Source organism: Colletes gigas, unplaced genomic scaffold, assembly GCF_013123115.1.
Source record: "Colletes gigas isolate AHSC1104 unplaced genomic scaffold, ASM1312311v1 Colletes_gigas_Sc00073, whole genome shotgun sequence".
NCBI classification, from domain to species: domain Eukaryota; kingdom Metazoa; phylum Arthropoda; class Insecta; order Hymenoptera; family Colletidae; genus Colletes; species Colletes gigas.
This window is the reverse complement of record NW_025106702.1, coordinates 46,720-63,755: the sequence shown is the minus strand read 5'-3', so window position 1 is coordinate 63,755 and position 17,036 is coordinate 46,720. Positions and strand designations below refer to the sequence as shown.

Below are 17,036 nucleotides of genomic sequence, written 5' to 3'. Positions count from 1 at the left end.
AATGTTTTCGACAACATCGATTCCCTTTAGGAACATAGATTTTTATCTTAATATATATTTGTAATCTTGCTTCAAACGGAATAACATGAATATTTTTTGTATCATTACAAATAAAACAATATTTGTGTGTTGCAACAGTTCTTTTTATGGGGACTTCAATCTTTATAACGTCATCTTTAGCTGATTCCATAAGTGAAATATTAAAATCTGGATCATCAAATGAAGATGAGACTGAGCTTTCCACAATCACATCATTTTCATTATTATTATCACAAGCACTGTCGGTTTTCTTATTTTTATATGCTTTTATTCGGCAATTGTTGCATAAAACATCATGTAACACAATTTGAGATTTTAGATATTGCGTCAAGAATTCCGCCATTTTTTGGGATGTCACGATCGTTTTGCGCGGCGATACTTTGATGACATATTTATTGCAGGAAGCACATTTCTCAGCGTTTGACATATTTCTAACAAGATATAACAAGATTATATATAACTAATAAAAATAAACGTACAGCTCAATAGCATCTACTACGTATCAAATAGCTTTCACTTTTGTTTGGGCAAACAAATGCAAGAATGGAAGGCTGTTGTCTATTGTTTAATGTACGATATCCGCAGCCAGTGTTGGCGTAATGCGCATACGATCATAGCGCAACTTGAGATTCATAACATTGCATATTATTATTCTGCTTAATATCATAATTAATTGCTATGTAGCGATCGAGTCTGAGTTACGCCGCGCCGCGCGACTATGCAGCCTCCTTGCGCTCCGCGTGCTACACCCATTTTTAGTATATTTGAATACATTCTACTACAACAATCGACTTGAAAAAAATATATGTTACACAGAAATGTCTAATACATATATGTACAAAATATGTTTGTGGTACCAAAACGATAAAGCACTTAAAAAAATGATTAAAATAAATATTACCTTTTTTATAACATTTGCAATAAACAAATTAAAGAAAACAATTTTTTTTTAGATGGGCGGCAGATGTATGTACAACATATATTTTTTTCAGAATTTTTGGACAGGTAGTTTTTCAATTAAAAATATTTTGTAAAATTCTTTATCGTTAAATAACTTAAAAATTAATGCATATTTCGGGTTCAAAATTAAGGAAAGTTATATACATATCTAGAAGTAATATCTAGCTAAAAATCAAACTAATCTGTTTGGGGGCATTTTTCATATGCATATCCCGCCAGGCCCTTTTCGGTTTCTGCGAATCGTTCCAGTAATGTATGTGCCCAAATCGTACAAAGCCTTCGCCAGAGGTATTGATGTGAAGAAGTTGTCGACAAAAATGTGGTAACCTTTTGAGAAATAATTTCCCTTTGTCAATAATTTCATGACTACTGTATGCGCCAAGCCATTCTCTTGGATTTCGAATCTGTCTGCAGCACTTCCTGCTCCTCGGTATATGTAAATAGCCAAACAATAGTTTGAAACAGAGTCGCATAACATCCACAGTTTTATTCCCCACCGGTGATGGTGTTTATTAGGAAGGTACTGCAACAGTTGTGTGTGGTTTTTGGTTCCCACTAAGCTTTCGTCAATGCTCATCTGCTCGTGGGGAGTGTAGATTTGTCTGAATACTGTGTTGGCATGGTCAATGAGGGGCTGGATTTTACCACATGGATCATATCCAGGTTGTCCGGGTCGAGGAAGATCCTTTGTATCGGCCAAGTGAAAAAACTTCAGAATCAACTGGAAGCGGTTTCTAGAAAACATTTGGTGGAACCACGGATTATACTGCGAGTTATTAGTAGACCAATACGACGAAATGGTTGGTCGTTTTTGTAGACCCATATTTATTACGCAGGCGATGAATCCTTTGAGTTCAGATATCGTAATATCCTGCCACTTTCGTGCACGGGAATTTGGGTGCAGATTTCTCCGTGACAAAAAATTATCTGCATAGGCGTTCGTTTCATTTACTATTGTCTCCAGTAGAATATTGGTAAAAAATAAATAAAAATAGGCAATGGGCGCTGCAGCACGAGGAAGTGTGTGGTTTGGACCCGGTATTTCATTAAATTTGTACTGGGCTTCTGGTGGATTATCAGTATCCTGGAACACTTCTTCCCAACCTGCTATTGTTGTACCCGAATTTTGGCTAAATTCACTTTCGGATGACAATATTCTTCGTCTTCTTGATGAAGTAAGTCCAACAGGGTGGATGAGCGAGTCATCACTATTCGATGATGCATTGCCGTTGTCAAAATGTGATGGCACCAAACTTTCTGCACTATCTTTCTGAACTTGCTCTGCCATTATTGACCGAGGTATTATTTCAAAATAATATATGAACTGACTAAAACCAAATATTGGAATAGAAGAAATCAGGAAAACGCTTCGACTTTAACTAACAGACGCCAGAGAAAGACTGAAGAAAAACCAAATGAACTGAAGCATGGTGTGGTGTGGTCTATACTATTGGCATCGGAGATAAGGACCAAGTGTAAACGAATGCCACTTGACACTCAGAGAAATAATGATCTGAACGTAAACAAGCGAGGGCCTTCAAACGAGGCACAGAAAAAGTCCCTCAGCATGTAAGCGCGCTGGGCGGTCGGTCCGCCACAACGCATCGGCCCTTGGCAGTTTTCGCATAAGGACCGCGGGCCGATAAATCGTTACACATTGTACACGATCCTGTATCTATTTCCATTTTCACGCTAATGCCTTCAATTACTACATTTAAATACATCGGGTCTGCCCGCACGCCGCTGCTTATTGTTTGAACAGCGCCCAACGTTGTTTCCGCTCCTTGTGTGTTCTCGCTTTCTCGCACCATGAAAAAATCGTCCGTTGAGTCTTCCCTCTGCTGACTCTCGGTTTCGAGTTCTCCTTCGTCGATGCGATTTACAGTTTTTTGTCCTCTACACACTGTTGAAAAGTGACCCCTCTTCTTACATACGCTACACGTGTTGAAACGATGGTAGCAATCCCGAGCCCAGTGGTTAGGCTTACCACAACAATAACACGTCCTATTGTCCGTCCCTCGTGTATCCGTGTTTACACTTAGTTTCCACGTGCTTTGTGCTGCAACTCTGTTGCTTGGTCCTTGTCCTGCCTTATATCCGCGCTGCGTCACGCTTCCCCCTCTTGATGTCCCCCTGTAGCTCTGGTTACTAGGCATTCTTTGCTTAGACTGTACCCAATTTACATCTGATTTTAAATCTTCTTCTCTCCATCTATCTATTGATAGGGCATTCTCTTCTGCTATTTCTAATGTAGTAGAAATTTTGTACTCTCGGTCGTAAGTTAATTTTTCTTCCCGAAATAATGTGGCTCTTGTCGCGTGGTCTTTCAATCCGCAAACTAATTGATCCCTTAACGCTGTTTCGATATCGGCAAAATTACAGTTTGTGGAAAGCCTCTTCAGTCTTGCCGTAAAGTCGGCTATGCTTTCTGTCTGTGCCTGGTGTGCTTGGTAGAACTTATATCTCTCCATTATTTCCGATGGTTTCGGGTTTAAGTGGTCCTTTACTTTTTTTACAATTTCTGAAAATGTTTTTGTACCCGGTGCCACGGGTGCGCATAAATCGCGTATTAGTTTGTACGTATCTGGGCTTACCTTTGTCAACAACACTGCCGCTTGCTTTTCCACTTTTACATCATTCGCGATAAAATATAGCTCTAACCTTTCCGTATACGTTTCCCAGTCATCTCTCCCTAGTTGAAATTCCAGTTTGCTGTTATTAGTTTAGGCCATTGTGTGTATTATTAGTACGTTCGCCTTTGTATCTTCACTAGCTTGCAGTTCTTCTTTCTTTTCGTTCTGCTGGGCTTTTGCTTTGTTGGCTTCGGTTATGTGTGCTCACACAACCAACTCGACTACCTTCAAAGGCCACATTCAAACGTCAACGCCAACCAGACGTACGTTTGCGTTTCCGATGACATTCTTTGCATCGATTAAATTTAAGAATCGATAAGGGGCAATATAACTTTATTACCACAACCTGAAGTAACATTGAATTAGAACAACAACTGTTTAATGGATTCCGACATATATATCTTTAATATTCTGTTAATACACATATGAGCCGTTTATTTTGAAAGTGGCCTAAGTCCATTTATCTTCAAATCGAAATATTTAAGGGTTTGCGTTTCAATGAATTTAAAAATATACGTATAGGATATTAATGAGTCATACTGCTTAAGTGTATCGAAGGGTGTTAAATTTATAATTCCTATTAAAATACTGGCAATTATTAAGTGAAGAATATGCGTTTTCTTATCAAGAATGGAGTTAGGCCACTTTCAAAATTAACAACCAGATTCATTATAAAATTTGAAGGTGCCCAAGTCCATTCAACATAATTTAAGATGCTTCAAATTGAAAAAAACAATACTGAATTTATTTTACATATCTTTAAAACCCCAATTTCTTGGCGAACCTTTTCCGTTTGTTGGACGTCCTCGTTCCACAATTTTGCGCTCGATAGCTTCGTAAAGCAATACATTTTGTTTGTTAAAATCTCCCAAACCCCAAAACTTCTCAAAAATATTCTTTCTTTCTTCTTCATCGTAATTTTTTGTGCAAGCATTCCGACAACGGCAATCTTTGTTTTCGAAAATTTTTTCAAATACAATACAATTTCCGGTTTGAGTACAATATCTTTTTCCTGAATTCCGTTTAATCATTCTCACTTTTTGGATGTATGATTCATCAATCTTTTCTCCATTATTATTCGTATCTTCATCCCCTGAAGACGAATATTGTTCTATAATTCTGTTTCTTTTTCGATTTTTTTTTTAAATCATTAGTTACTATTTCTTCTTCACTATCTGAACTAAATAGTCTTGTTCTGTTCTTCTCCATGGGTGAAATAATTTCTAAAATTTAATATTAAATTTTAAGTTTTATATTAATTAAACGTACTGGTTATTCAACTAACGCAACTGTCCAAAAACTGAGGTTAACTTGTAAATACTAATTAATTAAAATTACCTTCATCCCTGCTTTCTGACATTATCAATAGCAAATATCTTGATTTAAGTATAAATGGAGTTAGGCCACTTTCAAACTACACGGTTCAATTACTGAACTAACTCTGAAAACTTATATGTCAAGAATTATCGTATTTGCCCGGAATATAAGCAACCTGAAATGCTTTAATGATAAATAACATGAAGTTGTACATGTAACCATGGTAACCGGAAAAAATTGAAAAATGGGGTTAGGCCACTTTCAAAATAAACGGCTCATATAACTCTCAAAACCCGTGTACACACTACTCCTTCCATCGAGAGACCAAGGAATTCCCCTCCCGCTCCGCTCGCGCACCAGTGCTGCCAACATTCATTCTATTTCACACCACACTCACTTACCAGGCATACAACTTAATAAAAAATAACCCCACAGAAAACACTCCTTGATATCTCCTTATATTAATATCCTTAATGTCTCCTGTTCTGTTCAATTAAAAATTATGTAAACAAATATATTTTAATTATATTTATTTTAGAAACATGTGCGGCCTTTTTCCGTATAAAAAATTAGAAAATATGAATTACTAATTCTTTAACAATTTTTCCAAAAAATTTGAAAAAAATATGCATTAATAGCCATAATGTTATGCTATAGCTGTAAAAATATGAACATGGTCACGTAAGTAATTAAGGGGCCATTCTACCTTGTAGGCATGAAAAATACGTGTTTCTTTGTGATTTTTTTTGCGGGTTATTAAAGAGCGATTAATTCCGGATTTTGTAGATACAATTATTATATATTTAGCTATATTTACGAATTTTTGCAACGCATAATATCTATTGATTACGCTGTTTTTGTTGATCATCAAACAACAGTTTTTACGAACTGCACCCGACTGCGTACGTGATATCTTGCGAACAAGTTATTCGAAATCCTAAAACCAACTGTTGCAGCGTAACAGTAAATTCATAAAGCCAGCGGATATAGAGTCACACCTTTTATAAACAATCAAGGCTTTTGCTTATAACCAAGTGCCCCTAAGGCGGCTATTTAAATAATAAAATCACTTAAAATCTGCATGGCCCTCCAAATCCAGTCGCTCTATGACTTTACTACCTGCAATAACATCGACAACCGGTGCCAGATGTTTTATGACCAGCCTCAGGTACCGCGCAAAACATCTGGGCACCAAGCGGTGGCCCGAGCCCGTAGCCTCTCGCGGAAAAACCCGGGACCGCAAAAATTATTAAAAACCACCGTTATATGCCGCCTCCCACCGACCAACTTCGCCGCCAAAATGATTGGTCGGCGTATTTACAATAAAAACCAATCAGCAACTAATACCTCCTCCCATGGTCTTGGGTACGCCCATGGCGAGGTTAGCTCTTTGGGCGACCTTGGCCCAAAGAGCAGATTGAGTCCAAAATTCAAACAAGCAACACCGAGAATAACACCGCACACTGCCAAGCAGACCGAAGACTTCATCTGGCGGATATCATATATTGGAGCCTCCAAGCATATCCCCCTAAACAGTCGCACAATATTAAGTTGGCGTGCGACATTGTGCTACTGCGCAAAACACCAACGATATTCTTAATATAGATGAGTGTGGTTATAGCATGAACTAGGATCTTTTCAAAAAAACAAAAAATGGCAAAATGGCAGCTATTTTACGAAAAAATACTGAATATTTTCATATATTTGGTTGCTTTTTTGTTAATAAAAGAAAAAGTATTGCATATATCGCAATTATCCTAGTTCATGCTATAGGGAGACCAGTTCTGAAGATACTGTATAAATTTGATGTTGATATCTTGAATAGTTTTTTAGTTACCACGCACGCAGTGCCGAAAAATGTAGTTTCGAGAAAAACAGCTTTAAAGTTTCACGTCCAGTTGTTATACCTGCGCGCGGTACATTTCAGCAGGTTATAACTTCGTTAGTTTTTCAAATTTCAATTTAATATTTGGTAGATATATTTTCGAGACAACATACTAAAGGAAAATGCAAAAAAAAATATCGATTTTTTTAATCCCACAAGGTAGAAAGGCCCCTTAAGGCAATATAAAGCTTTTTCACCATTTTTTAATCGTTCTTCATTTTTTTGACTGCGTTCTACCCCTGTGAAAAATCTGAACAAATTAGAGATCACTAATTCTTTTAAGAGGTTTATACGGTATAAAAACAAACGTGGTCATTTGATAACTTCGACAAAAAATCGCCAGTTAAAATATTTTCGAATTTTTTAAAAATCGAATTTGCATTCAAAAATGATGAAAAAATTCACAATTCTGTACATCAATTGATAAAATAACCACGATTTTTTTTATAATTTTTAATTGAGCAGAACAGGAGATATTAAGGATAAACCAAAAAATGATTTTCACCTCGTAATTACCCCTATAGTAGAGATACCGGGTTGAAACTCTGTGAAAAGGGGTTTTTTCGAACCACCTATCGAGTGGTATTAACCCAGTTCAATTTGGTTTGGGGGCACTTTTACCATGCTTATTCGGCTAGACCCTTTGTATTTGGAAAAAAATAAAAAAATTTCTCTTAATCTACATGAGTATAGCCGGAGAAGTACGTAGGGGATTTTTAAAATATTAATTTTTGTGTGATTGGTGAGCATTTGAAGTAAAAAGTCCAATTCTGTACACAATATGGTGCATTCATTTGTCAATAAATAATGTTAAAATCAACTTATCGGAAATCCCGTACGTACTTCTCTTCGGAATGTTAGTTCCAAGATATGGCCAAAATTTGGAGTGAATAGAATGAAAATTGTCGAAGTAACACTGCGTGCCGTTTTAAGAAATCGTGTTTCGAGAAAAACGCCTTTAAAGTTTTGACATGTGTTATGGACGAGAAAGAATGAAAAATTTGATTGTTTAAAAATTTTTACCATTAATCTGCTATTCCAAGACCATAAAACTGACCTTCTCTGCTTAAATATTCTTCCTCATTTTGTTTCCTCGTCGATTTTATGCTTCTGCGCGCCTTTTTTGCCGCATCCGTCAAAGACTGTTCCGCGTGCTTGATCCGCTTAGCAGCGGTTTCAAGCCAAAAATTGTACGCTTGAAGGCCAATAGCTATCTCCAAAACTTTCATAATCCGCAGAATGTTAGTCAGACCGTCGTTGAAAGTGCATACAGCAATAACAGTCGCTATATTCAATACTTTTTTGCCACGTGAATAGGACTTACGTGTATTTGTGTTTGCTATTGTTTGTTTTATAATTTTTTATATTTTCAATGTGTAACTTATTATTTTATGAAATATGTATACAGGGTGTTCGGCCACCTCTAGCAAAAATTTTAATGAGCGATAGTAGAGGCCAAAATAAGACAAAAATCAAGAATACTAATTTGTTGGTGGAAGCTTTGTTAAAAAGTTATTAACGTTTAAAGTGCCGCTCTTACTGAATTTTTTTCTCGAAAATGCGCAAGATTTCGGGGGTATGTCTATTCACCAAAAATGACTGTAATTGAACCCTACAACCGAAAATAATTTTTCCACAACGATTTGCAATTTTTTAATTTTCTCGAATAATTTCACACCTTCTCTATTTTTTTTCTCGAAAGTGGGCAGGATTTCGTGGGTATGTCTAATTTCACAAAAATGATTGTAATCGACCCTCGCAACTGAAAATAATTTTTCAGAACGATTCGAAATTTTTTTTCTCCGTCGAAAAATTTCACATCATTTCTCAGAATTTTTTTCTCGAAAGTGCGACAGGATTTCGAGGGTATGTCTAATGAAAAAAATGATTGTAATTGACCCTGCAACTGAAAATAATTTTTTCAGAACGATTTGAAATTTTTTTTTCGCGAAAAATTTCAGCATCTCTCGAATTTTTTTCTCGAAAGTGCGATAGGATTTCGAGGGTATGTCTATCACCAAAAAATGATTGTAATTGACCCCTCGCAACTGAAAATAATTTTTCCAGAACGATTTGAAATTTTTAATTTCTCGAAAAATTTCAGCATCTTCTCGAATTTTTTTCTAGAAAATGCGCAGGATTTCGAGGGTATGTCTATTCACAAAAATTATTGTAATCGACCCTCGGAACTGAAAATAATTTTTCAGAACGATTCGAAATTTTTTAATTTTCTCGAAAATTTCAGCATCTTCTCGAATTTTTTTCTAGAAAATGCGCAGAATTTCGAGGGTATGTCTATTCACCAAAAATTATAGTAATCGACCCTCGGAACTGAAAATAATATTTTCAGAACGATTCGAAATTTTTTTCTCCCGTCGAAACATTTCACACATTCTCAAATTTTTTTCTCGAAAGTGGATAGGATTTTGAGGGTATGTCTAATGAAAAAAAATGATAGTAATTGACTCCTGCAACTAAAAATAATTTTTCCACGACGATTTGAAATTTTTTAATTATCGTCGAAAAATTTCAGCATCTTCTCGAATTTTTTTCTAGAAAATGCGCAGGATTTCTGTTGGTTTGCATGCACAAATAACGCTCCTCACCAGCTCCAGTGTAACACAAAACAAGATTTATTTATTAGAACAAATATAACAGTACAACACGCCTTTGATGCGGAAGACGACGAGAGCGCAGAAGAAAGTTCTAGAAGGTTTCTTTAAAAAAAAAGAAGGATTGGGAAGGGGGGCAGAAGCCCAACCATACCCGGAAAGCAATATAGGGCGCGTTTGCATGTTCAACACCCCCTCTCAAACGGTGCGTGATTGTCTTTCCTCCTCAGACTGATTTCCATCCGTGTATCTGAGGCCAAAAAAAAAGGTGTAAGCCTGTTGTGCCTTGGTCCGCTTAGATTCTTGGTGAGCACATCGGCTGGCATTTCGCTTGTTGGCATGTACGATACATCAATTCTCCCATCCTCGTGAGCTTCTCTAACATAATGATGGCGTATATCTATGTGTTTCGTTCTGGAATGAAACACTGAATTTCTCATTAATTTTTGTGCTCCTTGATTGTCACAATAAATGATAGTAGGATCATGATCTGCTTTCATGTATCCGATCTCTATGAGAAATTTCCTTAAGTACGTTGCTTCTTTAGCAGCTTCGCTCAGGGCCATGTACTCTGCCTCTGTGCTAGATAAAGCAACACTTCGCTGCTTTCTGGATTCCCATGTGATTGCTGCGTTTGCCAGTTTGAAAACGTATCCAGTATACGATACTCTGTCATCGATATCGTTCGCCCAGTCAGCATCTACATATCCAGTTAATGGATCGGAAGAATCTGTAAAATTCAAACAATAATTAGAAGTTCCTTTTAGATATCGCAGCACCCTTTTTGCTGCGTTCCAATGCTGTCTGCCATAGTTCTCGTTGAAACGACTTAGTACGCTAACGCTATGAGCAATGTCTGGCCGCGTCGCGACAGCTAGATACATTAGCGCTCCAACTAATGATCTGTAAGGTACTTTCTTCATTTCGGAAATTTCTTCCTCAGTCTTCGGTATTTCCTCCTTGCTTAATTTTGCTGCGCTTTCAAGAGGCGTTGAAACTGGATATGCTTCTTCCATGTTGAATTTCCTTAACACATCTTCAATATACTTTTGCTGCGACATCTTCATTGATCCGGATTGTTTATCTTGATGAAATTCAATCCCAAGACAATAATGGAGTGGTCCTAAGTCTTTTACTTTGAAACTTGATTCCAATGCAGATTTTATTTCGTCGAATGATTTTGATTCATTTGTTGCGATGATCAAGTCATCGACATAGATTGCGACTATTTTTATGTTGCATTGATCTCGACTAAAGTACACACATTTGTCTGCATCCATCGGTTTCAGCCCAATCTTTCTTAGCTTTGAATCGAGTTTCTGGTACCACTGTCTACCGGATTGCTTTAGGCCATACAATGACCTTTGCAATTTGCAAACTAAATTTTCCCTTCCAGGTTCTTTGAAGCTTTCGGGTTGCTCCATAAATATGTCTTCCTTCAAATCACCATTTATATAAGCCATAACTATGTCCAACTGATACAATTTTAGGTGGAGCTGTGTCGCAATGGCGATGATAGTACGTATAGAACTTAATCTGACCACAGGTGCAAAAGTCTCTGCAAAATCGACATCGGGTTGTTGCGCATAGCCCTTTGCAACTAACCTTGCTTTGCGTTTTTCAATGCTTCCGTCGGCGTTATACTTTGTTCGTAACACCCATCTACACCCGATGACGTTCCTGTCATTTGGACGTTTGACCAGCTTCCAAGCATTGTTTTCTTTAAGTGCATTAAACTCAACTTCCATTGCCTTTTGCCATTCTGAGGCATATGGCCCCGACAGCGCAGTCTCAACTGTTTGCATTGAGCTTTCCAGATATGCTAGTTGAACTTGGTTATTATCAGTCTGTTTAGAAGCATAAATTTTCTTTGGTCTACCTCTTTGGCCAGTTCTGAGCAGTCTTGGTCTGCCTCGTCCACGTTCGGTTTGAACACTGCTCTCGCTTTGACTTACGCTTGATACAATTCCTCCTTCAGCTTCCTCCTCGAGAGCAATTTCATCAAGCTCATTTTGGTTAATGTTTTCCACGTTTTCCTCGTCTTGAACTGTTTCATCTTTTCTCGACTGCAGCTCAAAATTGAAAAACTCACACTCGTTTTTGTCAACCCGAAACTCGTGAGTATCGTTCATGAATTTTACGTCTCGGCTCTTAATAATGTTCTCTGTTTTGATATTCCACATGCGGTATGCTTTAGATTCATCGGAATATCCAAGAAGTATACATTTTTCGGATCGAGCCTCAAACTTTCCCTTTCCAGGCTTCTTGTTTAGAACGTATCCAACGCACCCAAAAGGCTTTAGGTAATGAACGCTTGGTTTCCGACCAAACCATGATTCGAATGGTGTGCTATCCAGAGCTTTTGACGGACATCTATTTCTAATATACGCTGCGGTGACTATTCCTTCGGCCCAAAATTTCGTTGGCAATTTTGAGTCCGACAGCATGCACCTAGCCATTTCCACGAGAGTGCGGTTCATACGCTCCGCCACGCCATTTTGTTGAGGGCAATAGGCGACGGTTCTTTCTCTTTTTATTCCGCAATCCTCGAGATATTTAGTGAAATCCTTTCCACAATATTCCAATCCATTATCTGTTCGAAGTATCTTGATTGTTCTTCCAGTTTGATTTTCAACCAGTATTTTGAACGTCTTGAAAGCTTCTTTAACTTCATCCTTCGATCGCAAAATCCTTACTTCGACCCATCGAGATTTATCGTCGATGAAAGTTGCAAAATATATTGCCCCTCCAATTGACTTGGTTCTGATTGGCCCGCAAATGTCAGAGTGGATGCGATGAAGTAGTTCGTCACTTCTGGTGTTCGATAACTTCGGAAATGGTGTTGAGGATTGTTTGTTCTTAACACAGGTTTCGCAATCAGGCATTTGATCTTTTGACTTTAAAATGAGTCCTTTTACCATGTTGTTCTCCAGCCTCTTTAAATCCCTTTCATTAAGGTGCCCGAGACGACGATGCCATTCAACAATACTGTTGTCTCTGCAGCTCGCGAATGCAACTGAGCTCTTCTTTGGCCTTACTATAAACAGATTTCTTTCACGATCTGCTGTCGCTATAGTTTCACCATCAGGTTCAACTATTTTTGCATCGTTCTGTGTAAACTCAACGCGTCGTCCGCTTTGTACCATTTTTGGAACGGATAGAAGATTTGTACTTATCTCAGGTACATAGAGTGTATTTTCTAACCTCAATATATATTTGCCAGCATTCACACGAACTGTTCCTACTCCTTGCACTAAAGTAGTTTCTTTCGTTGCCAATTTTACAATTTGGTTTGTTGCAGGCCTTAGGTCTGCAAAATGAAGCCTATTATTGCACATATGTGCAGTTGCGCCACTGTCAATGCACCAACTTTCCTTGGTAATGCTTTCATATGGGTCTGCAAAAGCTGCTTCACTGAATTTGTTGGCCTCTGTGAACACTGACACTAAAGACTCTGCTCCCGAACACAGCATTGCCTTCTGTGGTTGTTCTGTTTCACGTTTTCTATCTGCTGCCTTTTTAAAACAGTCACTTTCTTTGTGGCCAACTTTGTGACAATAATTGCACTTATAATTAAATTTCTTATAATTAGCATTTGAACTCTGAGGTTTCTTAGTCACTTGTTTTGATTCATTTCTATATTTTGATTTTGAATACTTTTCACTTTTAGCATAGTACGCATCTGCTAGTTCGGTCTCTTGTTTGCTTGCCTTTCTTGCACTATCTTCCTCCAGCAGTTTAATCTTGACTATGTCTGGCATTGGCAATACATCGCGTGTCTTAATTGCAACTCTAAAATTTTCATAACTAGGCGGTATGCTGCGTAGCAGAAGAATGGTAAGGAGCTGATTATCTATGTGCACGTCTAATGTTTTCAATTTGTCCACAATATCAATATACTTGTTTAGGTGTTCGGACATATCCTCACCCTCACGCATCTTTGTGGATAACATGGTTTCTAACAAGCATGCAGTCTTGGCTGGCCCCTTTGATTCAAAAACATCTGCCAATTTTGTCCACACTTCCTTGGAGGTTACAGCATTCTTTATGTGGCAGAACACACTTGAGCCTAGTGTGAGAATGATGTCAGCTTTGGCTTTTCTATCGTTCCTCGCCCAGTTTTCGATCGCCGCTGCGTTTTCTACAGGTTTCGGGATACCGCCGGTTACATATTCCCAAAGATCGTTTTTAGTTAAAATTGCTTCAATCTGTATCTTCCAAACATCATAGTTTTCGTTATTTAACTTTTCTATATTTGTGTTTGGAACGCTCATCTTACCTTGCTTTGTTGAATAATAGAACTACGAAAAACAGCTTACGGCGTGGCGTGATCTTACGGGCGCAATTGAGGTTATGTTGCGTCCTAGATTTACCGGTTCAGCTTTTCTATTCCTTATTAACGAATATTTCGTGCTGGGCCCATAACCTGTTGGTTTGCATGCACAAATAACGCTCCTCACCAGCTCCAGTGTAACACAAAACAAGATTTATTTATTAGAACAAATATAACAGTACAACACGCCTTTGATGCGGAAGACGACGAGAGCGCAGAAGAAAGTTCTAGAAGGTTTCTTTAAAAAAAAAGAAGGATTGGGAAGGGGGGCAGAAGCCCAACCATACCCGGAAAGCAATATAGGGCGCGTTTGCATGTTCAACAATTTCGAGGGTATGTCTATTCACAAAAATTATTGTAATCGACCCTCGGAACTGAAAATAATTTTTTCAGAACGATTCGAAATTTTTTAATTTTCTCGAAAAATTTCAGCATCTCTCGAATTTTTTTCTAGAAAATGCGCAGAATTTCGAGGGTATGTCTATTCACCAAAAATTATTGTAATCGACCCTCGGAACTGAAAATAATATTTTCAGAACGATTCGAAATTTTTTTCTCCCGTCGAAACATTTCACACATTCTCAAATTTTTTTCTCGAAAGTGGATAGGATTTTGAGGGTATGTCTAATGAAAAAAATGATAGTAATTGACTCCTGCAACTAAAAATAATTTTTCCGGAACGATTTGAAATTTTTTAATTATCTCGAAAAATTTCAGCATCTTCTCGAATTTTTTTCTAGAAAATGCGCAGAATTTCGAGGGTATGTCTATTCACCAAAAATTATAGTAATCGACCCTCGGAACTGAAAATAATATTTTCAGAACGATTCGAAATTTTTTTCTCCCGTCGAAACATTTCACACATTCTCAAATTTTTTTCGCGAAAGTGGCTAGGATTTTGAGGGTATGTCTAATGAAAAAAAATGATAGTAATTGACTCCTGCAACTAAAAATAATTTTTCCACGACGATTTGAAATTTTTTAATTATCGCGAAAAATTTCAGCATCTGCTCGAATTTTTTTCTAGAAAATGCGCAGGATTTCGAGGGTATGTCTATTCACAAAAAATTATTGTAATCGACCCTCGGAACTGAAAATAATTTTTTCAGAACGATTCGAAATTTTTTAATTTTCTCGAAAAATTTCAGCATCTTCTCGAATTTTTTTCTAGAAAATGCGCAGGATTTCGAGGGTATGTCTAATGACAAAAACTGATTGTAATTGACCCCCGCAACCGAAAATAATTTTTCCAGAACGATTTGAAGTTTTTGAATTTAATTGTTAATAACTTTTTAACGAAGCTTCCATCAACAAATTAGTATTCTTGATTTTCGTCTTATTTTGGCCTCTACTATCGCTCATTAAAATTTTTGCTAGAGGTGGCCGAACACCCTGTATATATACAGGGTGTTTCCTTAACTTTTGCCCACCTTTCTTCGAGTACTTCTATTAATCTGACAAAAAAATGTTTCCAACAAAAGTTTATCAATGTCTTATGTACTACAAGATAAAATAGTGAATTTAAAAAAATTATTATTTTTTCAATAAGAAATCGAGGTCACCTTGATTTTTTTAAATAGCATTGCATATTTTTTACTTCATATTATTATAGCTTGTGTTAAGACGAATTCAACGACCTGCTATAGCATGACCTTCGGATGACCTTGAACTGAGAAAATTGACTCCAATCAGCAAAAACGATCAAAGATGAAAATTGCTTTATTTTAAGATACATCAATTGGCAAGTTGATAAGTTTATTTAAAAAAATTATATCATTAAATAAACTCAACGAAAACAAGGGTACCAGGTCGGTTATGAGGATGAATCTTGAAAGTTTAGATAATCCAGTTCATAATAACTTGTTACAACATTGTTACAACCTATGTTCAAATTGCAATCCTTCTTCTACAGCACAGAACTCTGCTCTCTGTACTATACTTCTAGTTGTCACATCAATTAACACATTCCGATCTATGTTACTACATGACTGTATTATGCGTTTTCGAAGATCTTGAACGCTGTGAATTGGTTTTTCGTAAACAATGGACTGCAGATGTCCCCAGAGATAAAAATCTAAGGGGGATATATCTGAAGAACGCGGTGGCCATCGAATTGGACCATGTGTTCCTAACCAACGATTTCTGAACTTAAAATCGAGATATTGACGAACTATGCGGGCATTGTGAGCAGGGCATCCATCTTGTTGTAAATACATGCTGTTTCTGATATTGAGAGAAATATCATCTAATAAGCCTGGGAGTTTTTCTCAGAGGAAGTTAAGATATCGCTGTCCTGTTAAGCTTCCTTCGATGAAATAAGGTCTAATTAGATACCCATGTAAAATTCCGCACCAGACATCGACACTAATTCGAACTTGAAAATTACATTTTCGTATCCAGTGTGGATTTTCGACAGCCCAATGATGTTGATTATGACGATTAATGATGCCGTTATTTGTAATACATGATTCGTCGGTCCACAGAATTTTCATTAATATTTCAGGGTCGTCTTCCAAAATAGTAGATAGTCAGGCACAAAATGTCAACCGTCGAGGTCCATCAGTATCACGTAGTTGCTGGACTAACGTCATTTTGAATGGATGATACTTATACCTCTTCAAAATGACATGAACACTTTTTACGGACGTGTTCAATTCGTTCGCTACTTGTCGAACAGACGCATGCGGATGAACTTCAAAATAACTCAATACCAGTATAGCGTTCTCCACGTTAGTAACAGTTTTCTTACGTTCGGTAGTATTCTTTTCGCGAGGAAATTTACCATAGCGAAGTAGTGATTTCTCAAGATAACGAATAGTATTCGCGGAAGGACAAACTCTATTCAAGAACCGTTCTCTGTATAAAACTACTGCTTTGCGTGCATTTCTTCCACATTCGTTGAAAACAGCTAACATGTCATATCGTTCTCTTTTTGAAAACTTATTCATTTTTATACGATAAATTATAAGAAGGCACACGATACTACGACTGGGTTACGACAGGATTAATAATACTTTCCTCACGTTTGACATTTGTTTCACCCGCTCGTCATTTTGTTCCTCTCCTTGGCTATTGTTGCCCGTCTTCGGACGTCCACGCTCGCTCCAAATACACTCATGCATACACTCTTTCTTACAATATTAAACTGCCAGCAAGTTAGTAAATGGTTGAAAATCTAATAACAGCCTTATGATGAAAGTAAATAATAGATTATCGTAAAGCCGCAACGGAATTCTGTGACATACAACATTTTCATT

The 17,036-nt window shown here is 37.3% G+C and overlaps 2 protein-coding genes across 2 annotated transcripts; both read right to left on the bottom strand.

The window, feature by feature from the left end:
- Window positions 1-1,198: 1,198 nt before the first annotated feature.
- LOC122403770 (piggyBac transposable element-derived protein 4-like) lies at window positions 1,199-2,287 on the bottom strand. Its single transcript, XM_043407502.1, has one exon. It carries the CDS (start codon window positions 2,285-2,287, stop codon window positions 1,199-1,201), a length of 1,089 nt encoding a protein of 362 aa, XP_043263437.1.
- Window positions 2,288-2,538: 251 nt separating this feature from the next.
- Window positions 2,539-4,019, bottom strand: LOC122403765. Its single transcript, XM_043407497.1, has one exon. The coding sequence runs from the start codon at window positions 3,468-3,470 to the stop codon at window positions 2,562-2,564; it is 909 nt and encodes a 302-aa protein (XP_043263432.1). The 5' UTR covers window positions 3,471-4,019; the 3' UTR covers window positions 2,539-2,561.
- Between the last annotated feature and the right edge of the window lie 13,017 nt (window positions 4,020-17,036).

Excerpts from the sequence above, each read along its gene's own strand:
- LOC122403770 (XM_043407502.1), bottom strand. The coding sequence starts at position 2,287 with ATGGCAGAGCAAGTTCAGAAAGATAGTGCAGAAAGTTTGGTGCCATCA.
- LOC122403765 (XM_043407497.1), bottom strand. The coding sequence starts at position 3,470 with ATGGAGAGATATAAGTTCTACCAAGCACACCAGGCACAGACAGAAAGC.